This window comes from Eptesicus fuscus, chromosome 20 (genome assembly GCF_027574615.1).
Source record: "Eptesicus fuscus isolate TK198812 chromosome 20, DD_ASM_mEF_20220401, whole genome shotgun sequence".
NCBI classification, from domain to species: Eukaryota; Metazoa; Chordata; class Mammalia; order Chiroptera; family Vespertilionidae; genus Eptesicus; species Eptesicus fuscus.
This window is the reverse complement of record NC_072492.1, coordinates 44,067,020-44,084,194: the sequence shown is the minus strand read 5'-3', so window position 1 is coordinate 44,084,194 and position 17,175 is coordinate 44,067,020. Positions and strand designations below refer to the sequence as shown.

The following is a 17,175-nucleotide window of genomic DNA, read 5'->3' as shown; positions in this document are numbered from 1 at the left end:
AAGAAACATTTTTATTGACTTCAGAGAGGAACAGGGAGAGGGAGAGAAAGATAAGAACAATGATGAGAGAGAATCATTGTTCGGCTGCCTCCTGCACACCCCACACTGGGAATCGAGTGCCCCGACCGGGAATCGAACTGTGACCTTCTGGTTCATAGGTTGACGCTCAACCACTGAGCCACGTGGCTGGGCTAACCTAACCTTTTCAATTTGCGTGAGGAAACAGAGGCCCAGAGAGGTAAAGTGACTTTCCCAAGGTCACACAGCAAATTAGAAGGTAATAATCTCTATCTTGGCTTTTCTTGAGCAATGAATTTCTGGGAATAGAGCTAGGTGGGGTTTTCTCTTCCCTGCCTCTTCACCAATACTTCTAGAAATATGCGAAAAACGAGACAAGTGCTTATACTCCAATATTATGTTGAGAAGATGAAGAAATAAGACGTGGCTATATATAACACACACACATTAAACATGACGTGTTTGAGCTGGCGGGTATTGCAGGCAAGGACTGAAACCACGGGTCTCCCCTGTTGCTTTCGAAAGGAATGTTCAAGGCTCCTAGGATTGGAGATGCCTGCTCCCCATCTCCTGGCGTAGCTCATCCCAGGGCGGCCAAGTGTCACTTCTCAAGGGAGCGGATGCCCACCGCCTCCGTCTCTGAGGCCCTGACGGGAGCCCTCCCTGCCCACCACTGCAGAAAGTGAAAGCTGAGCCGGTGCCAGCCTGGCCACCGCCGTCTCAGCAAACAAGAATCGAACTGGACAACTCTGTGCGTGGGGCAGTGAGCAATGAAAGGGTGGATCCAGAGACAGTCAAAATAGAGCATCCGCCTCACGGAGATGTCCATGACATTGAAGGTTTTCTCCCAGAGTGGCGTTCCCTCATCTTTCTCAACAGTGTCCAGCTGAAAGGCTGTCCCTGGCTCTTAGCTTTCTGACTTGAGTTTGTTCTCTTGCCCCAGATATTATTTCTCCCCCCCAGGGAGGAAGATGAGCCGTGCTCCGAAGCCTCAGAGGTTCTCTTCCCGACCTCCCTGGATTTCTACCGCTGCCAGTATCGATGCAGCTTCTGTCACCCACACACTTCCTCCTTCAGGGGCCAGGCCTCTTCCCACAGGGAATGCTCTCATTAAAAGGAGCGCCCGCCGGCCCATAGAAGGTGCCTTTCTCAGGGCTGGAGCAGGCGGGGGCGAGGTGGGCCAGGCCATGGGTCTCCTGGCAACTCCGCCCTGGTAATGAGGGCCCAGCATGGAGTCGATCCTTTGAAGATGTGTCCGGAAACTCTCCCCTGGTGATCAATGACAGGAGGCCTGCTTTAGCCAAATGACAAGCTTGGCCTCTTTTATGAGGAAAGGAACTGCTTATTGGAAACCAAATTACAAATTAATTAGCAGCTTCCTCTGAGGCCGAGTGTACACATCAGCACCGCTTCCTAGGGCGAGCCCCCTCACTCCAAGGGGATAAAAGGCCCCAGAGGGATGGGGGAGGTAGGTGTTGGCGGTCCAGGTGGCTGCAGCTGAGAGAAGGGGCCTCCCCAACACGGCATCCAACTGCCCACCCGTCTCCACCAAGAGCTGCCCCCAGCCCTCTGTCTGCTCCAGCAGCATGAGCTGCCGGCCCGAGCTGTGCCTGGGCTACGTCTGCCAGCCCATGCCTTGCGTGCCTTCCGTCTGCATGCCCACCACCCACCGGCCGGCCAGCTGCCTCTCCAAGACCTACCTATCCAGCTCCTGCCGACCCAGCGGCGGCCGGCCAACCGCTGGCATCTCCAGCACCATGGGGACGTGCAGCTGGTTCTGTGAAGGGACCTTCAACGGCAGCGAGAAGGAGACCATGCAGTTCCTCAACGACCGGCTGGCCAACTACCTGGAGAAGGTGCGGCAGCTGGAGCAGGAGAACGCCAACCTGGAGAGCAAGATCCAAGAGGCCTGCCAGTCTCAAGTGCCCACCATGTGTCCTGACTACCAGTCGTATTTCAGGACCATCGAGGAGCTGCAGCAGAAGGTGAGGGCAAGCGGTGAACAGTCTCACTGGGAAGGCAGCCGGAACGGCGGGCATTCTAGATGTGAATCTCGTCACTTACTGAGCTATGTTCAGGGAAAAGAGGCTTCCCTGGGGCATAGGATTATCTCATAATTGGAGCACTCGGCCAGAGCCCTTAACGTGGAAAGGGGCCTGGGATGTAGTCTTCATTGCATGACTTTAGGAGGTCCCTTCCCTTCCCTGGGCTTCAGTTTCCCCATCTGTAGAATGGTCCTCACCTAATGGAGCTGCCAAGAGGATTCCATGAGTTGATGCAGGTCAAGTACTTAGCACAGCCCCTGGAACAGAGGGGGGGGGGTTTAGTAAATATTAGTGCTGATGAAGGACCCTTCTAACTGTCACACGAATGACTTCAGACTTAATGAGAGCCTTTCCTTCCGTATTGCTCATTGTATCCAAAATGGGGCATTTGGATTTATGCAGACCCAGGTGCTTAAGAAATAAATCTCATGTCTCTACGGACGAGCAGTTCACTAAGTACCCCCCAGAGTTCCAGGGAGGAGGGGCTTCTGTAGGGATGGCTGCTAGGCTGCTGAGCCCCCCAGCTACCATCTTCTCCTCACTTGGGTTCTTATCCTGGACTGACCCCCTCTGTGGGCTTTGGCCTCCAGGTTCTGTGCACCAAGGCAGACAACGCCAGGATGGTGGTGCACATCGATAATGCGAAGCTGGCTGCCGACGACTTCAGGACCAAGTGAGTTTGGCCCGGGGATGGGCACCCTCTCCCCGCTGCACACGCATGGGGGCAGCTTTCCATTAACTTCATAGAGAGCCGGAAAAGTGCCAGCCGTTCAAGGACTCCCCTGATTTCTGTATCCACCCCTCACTGGTGACCCTGTCCTGGTGCAGGTACGAGACGGAGCTGGCCCTGCGGCAGCTGGTGGAGGCCGACACCAACGGCCTGCGCAGGATCCTGGACGAGCTGACCCTGTGCAAGGCCAACCTGGAAGCCCAGGTGGAGTCCCTGAAGGAGGAGCTGCTCTGCCTCAAGAAGAACCACGAGGAGGTGAGCCCGGAAGTCAGGCAGACGCAGAACGTGGGGAGTACGTGGGGCTTTGGGTCGGACCGACGTGGGTTGGAAGTCCCAGGCCTGCCCCATATTGTTTCTGTGACTTTGCCCAATGTCTAACCTTCCTGAGTCTCCTTATCTATACGCGGGAGCAACACGATCAGACAGGGTTGCTTTGAGAATTCAGTGAGGTCTGGGGCTTGAAACACCTGTCCCTTGGTCGGTGCTCAGAAGCGCTAGCCATCTTCTCTGCATTCCCTGGACTTGCGTGACTGCCAGGTGCCTATCCACTGCATTTGTTTTTCTCCTGAAAGCCAAGTTCCGGGGTGGTGGGGTGGTGGTGGTGCACTGGAACCATGGGGGTTGTGTTCTGGAACCCACACCTGCCCGTCTCTGCGAGGCTGGACTGCTGGGTGCCCCCATGTCTTTACAGGGGGAGTTGAACTGCAGTGGTTTCCTTCCTTCTGTCCCCATCCTCCTCTTCCTTCCTCTCTTCTGTTTGCATCTAATAGACTTAATCCATGAGCCTCAGGTCAGCCCTTTCTGGCTCTCCCTCCTCTCCTGCAGGTCCTGGTGGGAATCCCCTCCCGCCGGGCGCCTGCGTGCTGAACGCCCACTGAGCTCTGGTGTTTTTCCCTCCTTCCCTGTGTTGACTCTCAACCTCTTCTTGACTTGGCACTGGAAAGAACAAGTGTCTCTGAATCCTGGCTGGGTTCCCTTAGGCTTAAGTGTAAAGTAACAACCCATCACCATGCCTTTGCCAAGTGCCCTAAGGTACCTGACTCATCCCACCTAATCAGGGAACTGGGACCTGAACGGAGAAGCCACTAATGAGGCGCTATCGCACTCCCAGAGCCTCAGAGACAACTTTCTCTCCTTGGCAGCCAAGCCTGCGGGGGCGCCTGCTCTAACTTGGCCTTGAACCAAGTGAAGCCAGGCTTTTGCTGCCCCGCTTCCCAGATGGACACGCGGGGAGGGTGGCCGGGGATGCAGGCGCACGGGCTCCCATCTTAGCTTAAATGCATGAAATGCACCCTGATGCTCATGTGTGAAGGGAGGTGTTTAGCTGGAGTGCTTCCCCCATCCGGTTGGAGCCGGAAGACCCTCAGGATACTCGAGAGCAGATGGCAGTCCACCGGGGCCCCTTCAATGTAGAGACCTTTAGCACCTCTTGTTCTGTCTTTTCACATCGCCTGGGGCAGTGAGCCCCGAATCCCACAACTTCACACTTGCCTGGGGCTCTTGCTCCTTTTCAGGAAGTCGGCACCCTCCGATGCCAGCTTGGGGACCGCCTTAACATTGAGGTGGACGCTGCGCCCCCTGTGGACCTGAACAGGATGCTGGAAGAGATGCGGTGTCAGTACGAGACGGTGGTGGAGACCAACCGCAGGGACGTGGAGGAATGGTTCAACACGCAGGTGGGCCTCTCGCCGGTGGGCGGCCTCCCCAGTGTCCCCCACGAAGGCACTGCCAGCCTCTCCTGTCTCCCCCCCTTGCAGATGGAGGAGCTTAACCAGCAGGTGGCCACCAGCTCTGAGCAGCTTCAGACCTACCAGTCGGACATCATTGATCTGAGACGAACAGTCAACACCCTGGAGATCGAGCTGCAGGCCCAGCACAGCCTGGTGAGTGCCCCTGGGGGTGGAGGGGTAGGGGGCGGGGAGCACCTCTTCCGCAGCTCTGGCTCCCAGGTAGCATCGAGTGTGGGTGGCACCGAGCATCCCGGAAGGAGGAGGAGGAGGCCAAGATTCAGCTACCAGGGCTGCTCGCCCAGATGACCTTCCTTGGAGGGAGGTTTCTCCCAGGACCCAGCTCAGAGATAAAACGGGTGTCCCAGATCTGACATGAGTGAGGTGGTCAGAAATGACTCCTCAAGAATGCTGTTCTCTGCTCAGCCTGCCCTTCCAAACCCGTGCTTTGCCACCCCACCCGTGAAGGTTTAAAGAACCAAATGCCCAGGTTCCTCCCCAGAAGAATGAAATCAGAGTTCCTGGAGGTGAGGCCTGGGCCTGGGGGACTCTGACATGCAGCCAGGGTTAACGACCACTGTTCCCAGTGATGCCTTAGGGAAGGAGCCCAGTGGACCTCAGCCCCAAAGCCTGAAGGCAGACTAAGGTTGGAGAAGGAATAGGGATTTAGGATCACACGGACGTGTGTTCAAACCCTGGTCTCTCACTTACCAGCTGCTTAACCTTGAACAAGTCCCTTGACCCTTCTGGGCTTTAGTTTCCACAGTGACTTAGGAAAAGAGGGGTCATTCTCAACCCCAAAGAGAGACTTGGCTCTTCCTGGCTCTTCCTGAGTCAGGCCATGGAAAACAGATCTGTTCCTCATAATTATTTCCTCTTCTCCTTTCCTCAGAGGGACTCCCTGGAGAACATGCTGACGGAGACGGAGGCCCGCTACAGCTCCCAGCTGGCCCAGATACAGTGCCTGATCACCAACGTGGAGGCCCAGCTGGCCGAGATCCGCTGCGACCTGGAGCGGCAGAACCAGGAGTACCAGGTGCTGCTGGACGTCCGGGCCCGGCTGGAGTGTGAGATCAACACGTACCGGGGCCTGCTGGAGAGCGAGGACTGCAAGTACGTGGGCCCAGCCGAGGCTGTACCGGGAGATGCGTGGGAGGGTTGGGGAAGCCATAGGAAGCAACTAGGTCTTCTCATAAGGGAGAACCCTGGTGTAATTAAGAAGGGATTAGGAAGCTGATAGAATCTGAAGAAAGTCAGGCAGGCGTTCATGCCGCTCTCCCTAAACCTGGCCCATTGAAGATCCTGCTCCATCCCAAGTCAACAAACTCCTTCCAAGGGCCCAGCGTGTGCCAGGCGCCAGGGGAAGACCCAGATGGATGATGATAAGGCATCTTCTCTCAAGTTGTTCCCATCTGTTTAGAGAGCCAGGCAGACAGGCAACCTGAGATCATACTGGGGAGGGGAGGGATGGTTTCAGCACTGGGAGGGCAGTAAGTAGCTTCATGTGATGATCTGGGGTGGGAGGCAGACAGGAAAGGTCAGTTGGGGACTGTTCATGGAGAGCCATAAAGACCATGCTGGAGAGGGAGGGTTTTATTTTATAGGCAATGGGGAGGCCTTGCTTTTTTTTTAAGGAGGAGATGATAGAATGTGCTTAATTGTGGATCTCCCTCACTAGAGGGTAAATAAATACCTGGACCTCAGAGACAATATAAAATATTTTTACCCCCTCCACCTGGCACATAGTAGATGCTCAGTAAACATTTCTTGACCAAGTCAGTGAGAGCTCACAGCTGCTCCTCAGGAAGAGGCCACAGAGGAAGGGCTGAGTAGAGGGAGGAGAGACCGGGCAGGGACACTGTTCAGGAGGCCCTGGCCGTGGTCTAGGTAATAAGCAACAGAGGTGGGGGGAGGGGGTCTGAATCAGGTCAGTGAGGCATCAGCCCCCAGCCGCAGTGCAGGCAGAATCACAGGGCTGGGCGGTGGTCTGTGTGCAGGACACCACGGTGCTGTGGACCCCTGGGGGCTGATTACTGTTCTAGGTAGCTTCTGATTCTACGTTCAGCCTTGCTTCTCTGTCATTTAGAATCTTGTCCTCCAAGACAAGAGTCGCAAAGTCAAATGTTTTCCTAGGACCAGGCTGTTAGCGGACCTGAGTGACGTGGCTCATGTAGGACTGTGGACCACTGGGGAGCTAGGCCTTGTCCAATGCGGGTGGCACCACCCCTCAGGGCCATTTCCATCACAGGAGAGTGGCAGCATTGCTGGATCGTCTGATTGTACAAGGGAAACCGGGAGTCTGGATTTCTTTTAAATGTGAAATTCTCTTGAATTTTAAATATTCCAACGAATTAAAAGACAACACAGTGCCGGCATTTCCAGCTGGATGTGGTCCTGGGGCTGCCTGTCTAGTCTCCGGGCTACTCGGTGTCCATCCAACATCCAGTGTGTCGTTTCTGGTTTTGAGCCAACACCTGTCAGTCTCTGAGACCATCCTTTTCCCCTTTGCCGTATGTTTCTTCTATATCAATTGATTAATTCATTTAATCAGTTATTAAGAGTCTGCTCTAGACCAGGTATGCAGGTGGGCATGCATCCATGGCTGCTCACCTCACTGCCCAGTGGGAGAGAGATCATACTAGAATAATCACACATCGCTCTGGATGGAGGTACATGGTACCATAGGGGGATCTGATGCAGAGAGATCCGGGGTGGGATGGGGGTGGGGAGGCTTCAAGGAGGAGGTGACAATTGAGTTGAAGGAAGTTGCTCTTTGTCCTGAGTACACATGGGAGCCTCTGAAGGTCCTAAGCAGGGGAGGGAGATGATTAGATTTGTGTTTGTGGAAGACTGCTCTGGCCACCAAGTTGATAGTAGTTAGAAGGGGCAAGAGTGGGGTCGGGAGACCAGTTAGGAGGCCATTGGGGTCACATAGATGAAGACGATGAAGGGTGGGACCAGGGAAGTGAGGAGAGAAGGTGAGCAGTGGGTGATTTGGGAGGCATTGGGCTTGTTTAACCCCTTCATGTGCCTTTCTTCCGCAGGTTGCCCTCTAACCCATGCTCCACTCCCTCGTGTCCCCCCTGTGCGCCCTCCCCCAGTGTGCCCCGCACTGTCTGTGTGCCCCACACTGTCTGTGTACCCCACACTGTCTGTGTGCCTTGCGTGCCCTGCCCCCCGGGCCGCTACTGAAGCCCCTCGGTGCTGGTGGATGGATCCTGGAGGGACCGGAGCTGGGAAGCCGGTGCCCCTGCAGGTCGAGCCTGACCTGGGCTCAGTGGCCACCAAGACAGCGGGGCCAGCAAGGAAGACTGAGCAGTGCCAGGTGGGCCGTCTGCCCGCAAGGCGCTCTGATACTGCAGGGGGCGCCCTGGCCCCCATCGCTTAGTAACAGCCTCTCCATAGGCGAATCTGCTGATGTTTCTAGTTCTCTGCTGCCTCAAGAGCCTGTGTCCTTAGTCAATGGGCAAATAAAGCCGCACTCGGTGGCCCTGCAAACATCTTTCTCTATTGGTCATTTACGACGCTGTGTCCAGCAGCCGGTGCTGCTGCGCAGTGGGCATCAAGAGGAATGCGGCCACATTCTGTATTTGTTGTATGCCCCTCTGCTTCCGCAGAGGCTTCCAAAAAGGCCCACATGCCAGAAACCAGTTAAAACCAGGCTACTGGTTCAGAGCCAAGTAATAAAAACATGAAAAGAGGAGGGAGATAATTATGCCGGAAACTTAGGCCCAACAACTGTAAATGAGAATATTCCTGTGATGGTCCCACCCCAAACCTCATGGCAGCTGGTACAATGGGGTCATTCATTCATAATATCCTTACTGATTGCTTGGGAGGTGAAGGTTCTACCTCATGGGCTGGTGAACCCAGGCAGTAGCCCCCCAGACACCTGTTAACGCCCCATTAAATCCTTGCAACAATCTATGAAAAAGGCACCGTTATTTTCTCCACTTTACAAATTAGGAAACTGAGGCCCAGAGAGGTTAAGAATCTTGCTCAGGACCACACAGTTAGTACGTGGTGGGCCCAGGACTCGAATACAGTCCTTCAGGCTCCAGAGATGCTCAACCAATTCATATTCTCAAGTAGTCCTCACTATTTGCAAACGACAGCTGGGGGCGAGGGAATACCAAAAATGCAAGTGATCCCCATCATCCAGACACTCCTAATTAGAGAAGGAACTAGAACCAGTATGTGTAAGGCCTCACTCATGCCTCAATAAGGGCCTAGTAATAAAATAATAATAACCATTTCTGCCACTTACTGAGCACTTGTGATGCACCTTATATTGTATTGCGCACATTACATAAATTAACTTATGCAGTTTTCATGACCACCCATCTTAGAGATGGGAAACTGAGGTGCAGAGAATGGTTTAGTCAGTTGCCCAAAGCTACATGCAAGGACAAAGATTTGGACCCTGGTCTAGCTGCTTCCACTGTAGCATTATTCTAACCACTCTGCCTCACTGCCAAATTCCAGAGTATACACACAACAAAGACTGGGAGAAAGTCCTGGCTTGGGGAGAGCAGAGAAGGCTTCATGTAGCTCAAGCATGTCAAACTCGTGGCCTGCGGGCCACATGCCTCCTTTATTTGGCCCGTGTTAGCCTTTGAGTTTGACATGCTTGATGTAGCTGGTGGCATCTGAGATTGACCTGGAAGGTTGAATAGGTTGTCTACGGAGCAAAAGAGAGGTATAGGTGTGGGTTCTGCAGGAAAGCAGAAGTCATGTCAGCGGTGTGGGGGGAGGGGGGGCACGTGAGTGGCCCTCCTGGTGAGAGCAGCAGGTTCCTGTGACAAACTAGTGGAAATAAAGCTGAAATGGTAGGAAGGTCAGACTGTGGGGGGCCTTGGTTACCCCACAAGGAGCCTGGACTCCATCCTGAAGGCAGTGGGAGGGCTGCTGCAGCCCTTGAGTCCAGGGATGACATGACCGGGCGTGGGAGGTATTGTAAAAAGTTTTACTAAGGAGTGTAACCAGGACAGCTGAGAGGCAAGGAGAGGGCTGAGGAACAGTGTGGCAGAAGCTGAAGGGGTCTCACCCAAGGCAATGACAGTGGGAAATGGAATAGTAAGGGATCGACTGGAGCGACTCAGGGAAGGGCCCAACTTGGCCATGGCAGATAAAGAGGAGAAAGCCGGGAGCAGGAATCTTGAACACCTTTTTGCATCTCACTCTCCAAATACGTAGCTTTTCCTAATGAGCTGAGGTGATGTTTCTATTAAGGATCTGCCCTCTGGACCTGCCAAGAAATTATGAGAGATGGAGTGGCTCCTGACGCTGCCTGAGGCTGTTCAGACATGATTCCACATGCCTGGCAGACAGGGCCATGATGACTGGAGACACACAAACACACTGCTCAGCCCGCTGTGGTTCCTGGTCGTGTGTGTGTGTGTGTGTGTGTGTGTGTGTGTGTGTGTGAAAGAGAGAGAGATTTCAATGAGCTGGAACGCCATGGCAGGGGGCTTCTAATAACTGAGCACAAACCGGCATTCCTTACTTTCAGTCCCTGTGCAAAATTTGTCCAGAATGTGCTCAGCTTGGTTAACACGACAGTCTAAACAGAACCAACTCTTTGGCTCTAGAATCCTAGGCCCATTCTGTCCAATATGGTAGCCACTACCTATACCAGGCTGTTTAATTTCTAATTAAATAAAACAGATCCAGAGACACAGAAGCATGGAACAGACTGATGAATCTCAGGGAAGGGGAGGATAGGAAGAGAGTAACCAAGAGCTTATATGCACACTAGAGGCCCGGTGCACGAATTTGTGCATGGGTGGGGTCCTTCAGCCTGGCCAGTAATTAGGGCCGGTCAAGGCCAGCTGGGGGGGAGGGACCGTGGGAGGTTGGCCAATGGTGGGAGGTTGGCTGTGGGAGCACACTGGCCACCAGGGGGCAGCTCCTGCATTGAGTGTCTGTCCCCTGGTGATCAGTGCGCATCATAGCCACCAGTTGACTGATCATAATGGTCGCTTAGGCTTTTATGTATATAGACATGCATAACCCATGGGCACAGACAATGGTGCAATAGGCTTCAGGGACTGCGGGTGCAGGGTATCAATGCGGGGAGGGGTCATTTTAAATACTTTCAACAATAAAGATAAATTAAAAAAAAAAAAAACACCTTAGGTTCTTCAGTCGCACTAGCCACATTTCAAGTGCTCAAGACCTTTGCGTGGCTGGTTGTACCACACTGGTGTATACAGATAGGGACTGTTCCCATGACTGTAGAAAGCCTATTGCATGGTGCTGTCCTAAACTATCAGAATCAAAAGCAGACCTACAGTTGGCCTGGCCCAGCCTCTCACTCACAGACGAGGAGTCTACAGGCCCAGGTTGATGGAAAGATGTGCTCACAGACACACAGCCAACAGGTGAGAACCGGAGCCAAGTGTTCTGACGCCAGCCAGTGGGTCTCTCCAAGCTTGTTATGCTTCCTCCAAGCACCAAGGTTTGTTATTCTTTCAGGCTAATAAATATTTCCCCTTTCCCCTTCTTTCATGCCCCTAAGGACAGAGGCACTTTCTCTGAGATGCTGAAACTCTTTCCTGGGAATGTAGTTCCCCTTTAAATAACAACTCAGCAACCTCCAAACTCAGCATCCCCTCATCCTTTGAGCATCTAGCTCAGTAACAGCACAGACCTCAGGCTGTGGCCAGAGTTGCCATGGGAACAATCACACCAGAGTTGCGACCCAGGCGTCCAGGCCCCTGGACCTCATGCAGACTTCTGCAGGCTCCTTTTCCCCCCAGCACATACTGTCCAGTCCAACCTGGCCCTTGTTCCCACACCTGTGTGTCCTCAGACTTGCCAAGACCTGTCTGACCACCCAAATGCCCGTTAAAGTTTTTTATGTGAAACCAAGCCCCACAGCCCAGGGCCAGGAGTGCCGCCCCCTGCTGGGCACAGATGGCCACCACCTTCAGTGTTTGGATGGTACTTCCAAGTTAGAGACCTCTTGAGCTATCCTCCTGCCTAGCCCATCTCTCTTATTTGATGGATGAGGAAGTCTGGGGCATAGACTTTGGGAAATATGTCCACCAGCACCAGGACCTCCTGGACCCAGTGCTACCCACATGGGGGATTCTCAAAGGAACCGTGTCCTCATATCAAAGCGTTTGGGTTTAATTAACTCTGGTTTATAGGAAGACTTAGGAAGGGCTATGGTAAAGTAATAAAACCTCTGGCGTATTTGATGTTTGGGAGAAACTCCCACAGGTAGCAGGATCCTTTCCAGGTGGGAAAGAAAAAGAAAGAACTTGGGTTTCAAAGGTGCAACTCTCCCTGAGGCCATTAAAGAGTCTGGGACTCAGACCTGCCCCTCACTGCCCAGGTGAGAGGGCCCCTTCTGAGGCAGGAGTGAAGACCCGCGGGCAGAGCTGCCTCCAGGAAGCCTGGCCAGAGGGCGATGGCTCCCACAGAGAAAGGTCCAGCAGTTGGACACAGTGACTGGGGGATGGGTGAATTGTGGACTGAAATGCACTGAATCAATCTCCTCCCTACCATACTAGGGACACTTTCACAGCATGATCCAAAAAGGATATGCCAGGCCCGGCCTGTGTGGCTCAGTGGTTGAGCATCAACCTATGAACTAGGAGGTCATGGCTCGATTCCTGATCAGGGCACATGTCCGGGGCACAAGCTCTATCAGCAGTAGGGGGCAGGCAGGAAGCAACCGATTAATGATTCTCTCTCATCATTGATGTTTTTTTTCTCTCTCTCCCTCTCCCTTCCTCTCTGAAATTAATAAAAGCATATTTACAAAAAAGGATATGCTAGGAGATAACTGGGAAAATCATCAACAATAAAAAATTCTCTTTGGGGGTTTCATACATTTTAGCACACGAATACAATGATCTCAATTTTGATAAACAGCAAGTTCCTTTGAAAGATCATTTGATGGCTTATCTTTGATGGTTGAGATAGGTTTACTTCTACATAGTCCTCTCCCAAGCACACTGATGAGCATCTTGCCATAATGGAAACCATCAGTGCTGCTGGCTTCAGGGATCCTGGGCTGGCGTCCTAATGCTACTGCGAACATGCTGTGTGATTTGGGCAGATCCCCCAACCTCTATGTATCTCAGTCTCCTTCTCTCCTTCGGAAATGGGGGTAATTCTACCTCCTTCCCAGAGGCGTTGGGATGAATGCATCTGAAATGCCTAGCACGATGCCAATATGTTGAAAGCGCTCGATACCAGCTTGGTTGAGGAAGATCTGCTTTGCAACAAGTGCCCCTGTCTTCTGAGTTTCCCCAATGTCTATGGAAGCTGAGTCACTTTTCTGAGCCATTTGAAGCTCACGTTTCAGAAATAACAGCAGCAGCAACAACAACAACAACGACACACAGACAGCTTTTCTTTGCAGCAAAATTATAGTACATCTGGATAGACTCTCAGTCTTGGTCTAAATGCCTCAATAAAGTGGAGGGTCCAGTATCTGAGACCCAGAGTCCAGTCCTGGAGTCCACCTGGGTGCTGCCCTCCCTCTGGCCCTACGTGCTCTGAAGGATCCAAATTTTAAGACTCGCTCATTGTGTTGTGTAGAGTGATGGTTAGTAAACCACTGCTCACAGGCCCACTCCAGCTGCTGCCTGTCTTGGGAAATAATATTTTACTGGAACACGGCCACACCCATTGCTTCCATATTGTCTATGCCTGCTCGGGGCCACAGGGTGGAGTTGAGCAGCTGTAGAGCAAAGAGACTGTCTGGCCTGCAAAGCCTAAGGTATTTACCACTTGGCCTTTTCGTAGGCAAGGTTCGATGCAGAGGAGAGAGGATGTGCTGGGGTTGGAAGCCCAAGGTCCCAGTCCCAGTCCTGACCTTGTGGCTGACTTCTCTGTGCCCAGAGGAGCTCACAGCCCCTCTCTCCTCTCCAGCGGAATTAGCTCTCGGAGTTTAGTTCTAACACCTTAGCACCCTTCCATTCTATGCCAGTCTCTCTGGGGCTCCTGCCCTGAGACTAGAGTACCCCACGCTCAGTGAACTCTACCTCTTCGAGAGCACCACTCCAGAGAGATGCCAGGTGAGCAGAACTTCTCAATGGGGTGTCTTAAAAGAGATAACGTGAAAGATCCCTGTTAGCAGCAGAGGGCAGTGATAAGGAGTCCAAGGCAGTTACCTCTCCCTTGTATGAGGCGGGGAGCTACTTATGGAGACCGAATAGCTGACTGATGGCTGTTCTCATGCAAGTGGACATGAGGACATCCTGGGGGAAAATTGCAGGGTGCACTTGCATCCCAGGAGGGAGATGAAAGATCTGGGCAGGGAAGCACTCTCACACTTGGGTGCTTGGCCCTGGCAACAAGCCTGCGACTCAGCTTTCTAGGACTATAGCTTCTAGCTGCAGCAAAAACTGCTGCTCTTCAAGCTTTGGGAAGTCTGTGTGAAGGCTCCTAGCTCCAGGCAGGCTATGGCAAGCAGCTGCCCCAGGAACTCCATGCCCAGGGGCTGCCCAGGCTCCAGCCACACTGGGGCCCACCCACAAGGGAGCTGCCAATCTAGTAGCCATCTTCCCAGAGCCTGTGGCTCATGGCTACTCCAGCTGGACAGTTTTGTGGGACTGAGCCCTTACCTTGCAGAATCTGACACTAGCTCCAGGCATATAATGCTAGAATTATAGGACATTCAGATGGTGTCACAGAGAACTGCCTGGTGTGTGGACAGCCCATACATCTAGTGTCAGGAGTATCATGAGTTTAAGGGGAAAGAAAGAAAAAAAACAGGAGTGCTTTTTCTAGATAGTTGCAAAGGAAGACTAGCTTAAACTATGATCTGCTCTTGGGCCATCAACAGGGTAATGGGAAGGAAGATGGTGACAAGTCTAAAGACCTCAGCGTGAGGGTGGCACCACCCTCACAGGCCCAGTGTGGAGCTTTGTCACAAGTGTCTCCCCCACTCTAAGGCAGGGACTGTGTCTTTCCTAGATGCACCCCTAGTGTCTAGAATATGTCATGGTAGGTGGAAAAATAACACTCATAGTGAATGAACTTTATGGATCCTGGGGCTGGACTAAGAAATCAGATGGTAAATCCCATCTAATTTGCAAGAAAATGTGCCTTTTCCATTCATCAAAGCTTCAAGAGTTGCATAACTAGAATAATAAAATGATATGCTCAGCCTCTTAAGAGTATGTTTTTCTTGACCTCTGATTTTCTTTGGCACCATTTCCTAACACCTAGGAGACATTGCAGTAGGAGGCTCTACACACAGCAGTTGTCTTCAATCTTTGCACCCACTGCAATGTGTGATGGGTGACGTTCCCACACAGGGCGCAAACCTCTGGGTGCTCCCACGCATCATCCTGCAGGGAGGCTGTGGGTCAGGCACAATTTTCAGCTGCCAGCCTGCAACTCCACACCTTCCTCTCCCACTGGTTGAGATACACCCATAGGTAAAACACCATGTTTGAAAATAGCATCTCAAGACCACCGTTCTCTACTTCTATTTGCAGTAGACTTCCTGCCTCTGGAGACCAGTATTTCTAAAGTCAGAATCAGCCCAAAGAACTTTGTGCACACAAGTGAATAAAGGAGGGCTAAAGGGTCCCCTCCATCTCTCCCTCTGCCTCACCACTCCTTGTCACAGAACCTGGTTCATATATGTTCACCAAGGGCCAAGAGTTAGGAAGGAAGGCAGTTTTAGGTATGAAGGCAAGGATCCTCACCCCGCATTCACCTCCTTTCAGAAAAATGCAAATCAGTAGAAACAAGCAATTTTACAAAGGGACATGCAACACCAGTGTCATTATGCAAAACAGCATACTCAGTAGAAGCCCAAGCCAGGACCATAATGAGCTTAAATGGAAAGAAGCATCATCCAAACACATAAAGCTTCAACAGTGATGTTGTAAAGTATTTACTGAGATGGAAGAAATCGTGGACTTTAGCCAATGAATGAATCCTGCCAGAGAATAAGGGCAAAAGATGAATTCTGTTCAGCAAGTCAAAAGAAATTACTTTAAAAGAAAGTTCTCTAGCTCACAGAGAAGATTGTTGCTATGTGATGAGGTGGAGGAGAGCAGCAAAGGGGTGTCTGAAGATGTAACCTATGCAGATTGCACGCAGAAGCCTCTGAAGGAGGGGATGGCCTAGCCTGGCAATGACTTCTAATTATGGTGTCTGCAAAGGGCTATTCATTGATGAGCTCCAAGTAACCCTAGGCCTTTCCTTGAAAACCAACTTGAACAGAATTCTCAAATTCTGTATTTCTTCTTGATAGAACTCCAATAGCCTATGTTTCACATATACATAGCTCGTCCATACAGAGATGTCTGTTCAGTTTTGCTCAATGCTCAAAGCACTGGCAAATATTCATTTTTTTCAAAGATCTTGTTATAACCACTTTGTGGGCGGGTCTTACTCCACATTAGGTGTTGTTCACTCTTAGGGTCCTGTCTACCTCCTGCCACAAATTTTGAGAGGAGACTTTCTGGACCTCAGCAGTCAGCTGTCTTGGTTCCCCAGTACCAAGAGTCAGTAGGGTGCGCTAGAACTTTCTCCTGGGCATCTTCCAGCATGGTGCTTGGAGAAACCCTGCCATATTGCTTTGGTACCCCAACATCTGTATTTTCTGGGACACAAAGAGGAATAACATAGAATGTCAGATTCTTGTTTTATCTCCTAATTTTAACTTCTTGCCCAGTTTGTAGGCCTTTTAATCCTTCTTGGTTTTGGCAATGACACAGTTGTTCTGTTGGGGTGGTGGTGGGAGTGTGGGAGATGGTCCGGTGGTCAAGTTAAAGAGAACAAGGATAGGCTCTTGAGTCAAAAGAAACTGATATTGAGATCAGGCTTTGTTATTTCATAATGGAGTTGATCTTAGAAAAATGACTTCACATCCCTGGTCCTCAGTGCCTATTTCTTTCTTTTATAAAATTAAAATAATAACACACACCTCGCAGGATGGTAAGAAGGATTAAACAATACCATTGATCAATCCCCTAACATACACAGTAGGTGCGTGGTAACACACTTTAGAATCAAGGAAGAAAGCCAGGAAGAGGACCCATCATGACTCTGATAATTCAATGTCCTTTGAGTTTCATGGCCAATTCTTACTTGGGATTACAAAGATCATGCTCATTTTTGTTTGTTTCTGGCTTCTTGAGCTCACTTTTCTTGGTTCAGATTGACATGGTTTTCAGGGTCACACTTATACTGATGAACTTCTCAGACACCTATGGCTGTCTGCGTTGTGATTGTTTCCCGATAGACTTCACATCAGGTGTGTGGCACGGTGCCCTGCATGTAGGATGGGATGGGAGATGTATGCTGAATGAATAGACTTACTGAAGTATTTTGCCCCTTGAGTGAGTCTGAAAGGCAAACAACTGAAGAAAAAAAGAAATGTAGAACTTATTAGTAACCCAAATCATAACGTCTACTAAGAACCAGTATTGGGAAGGCTGGTTGATTGTAAACCCAGAGAATGCTACTGCAGTCACAGGGGTTTGTCTCTCCTGCTACTCCAATGACCCACAGTAACAGTCATGCCTTAGAGTGGGCAAATCAGCAAGGAGGCCAACCCCCGTCAAGGTATAAACATCCAATGGCTAAGAGCACTTTTGTTCTTTGAAAAATAATAAAAGCTTCCCTGCCCTCTCACCAACAGACAACCTGATATCAGAGCCAAGAGGCACCTCGG

At 51.4% G+C, this 17,175-nt stretch overlaps 1 protein-coding gene across 1 annotated transcript; it reads left to right on the top strand.

Moving 5' to 3' along the window:
- The first annotated feature begins 471 nt into the window (after positions 1-471).
- KRT32 (keratin 32) lies at positions 472-7,712 on the top strand. Its single transcript, XM_028153412.2, has 8 exons — positions 472-492; positions 1,506-2,003; positions 2,654-2,736; positions 2,892-3,048; positions 4,308-4,469; positions 4,551-4,676; positions 5,413-5,633; positions 7,565-7,712. The coding sequence occupies exons 1-8, from the start codon at positions 472-474 to the stop codon at positions 7,710-7,712; spliced, it is 1,416 nt and encodes a 471-aa protein (XP_028009213.2).
- Positions 7,713-17,175: the final 9,463 nt, after the last annotated feature.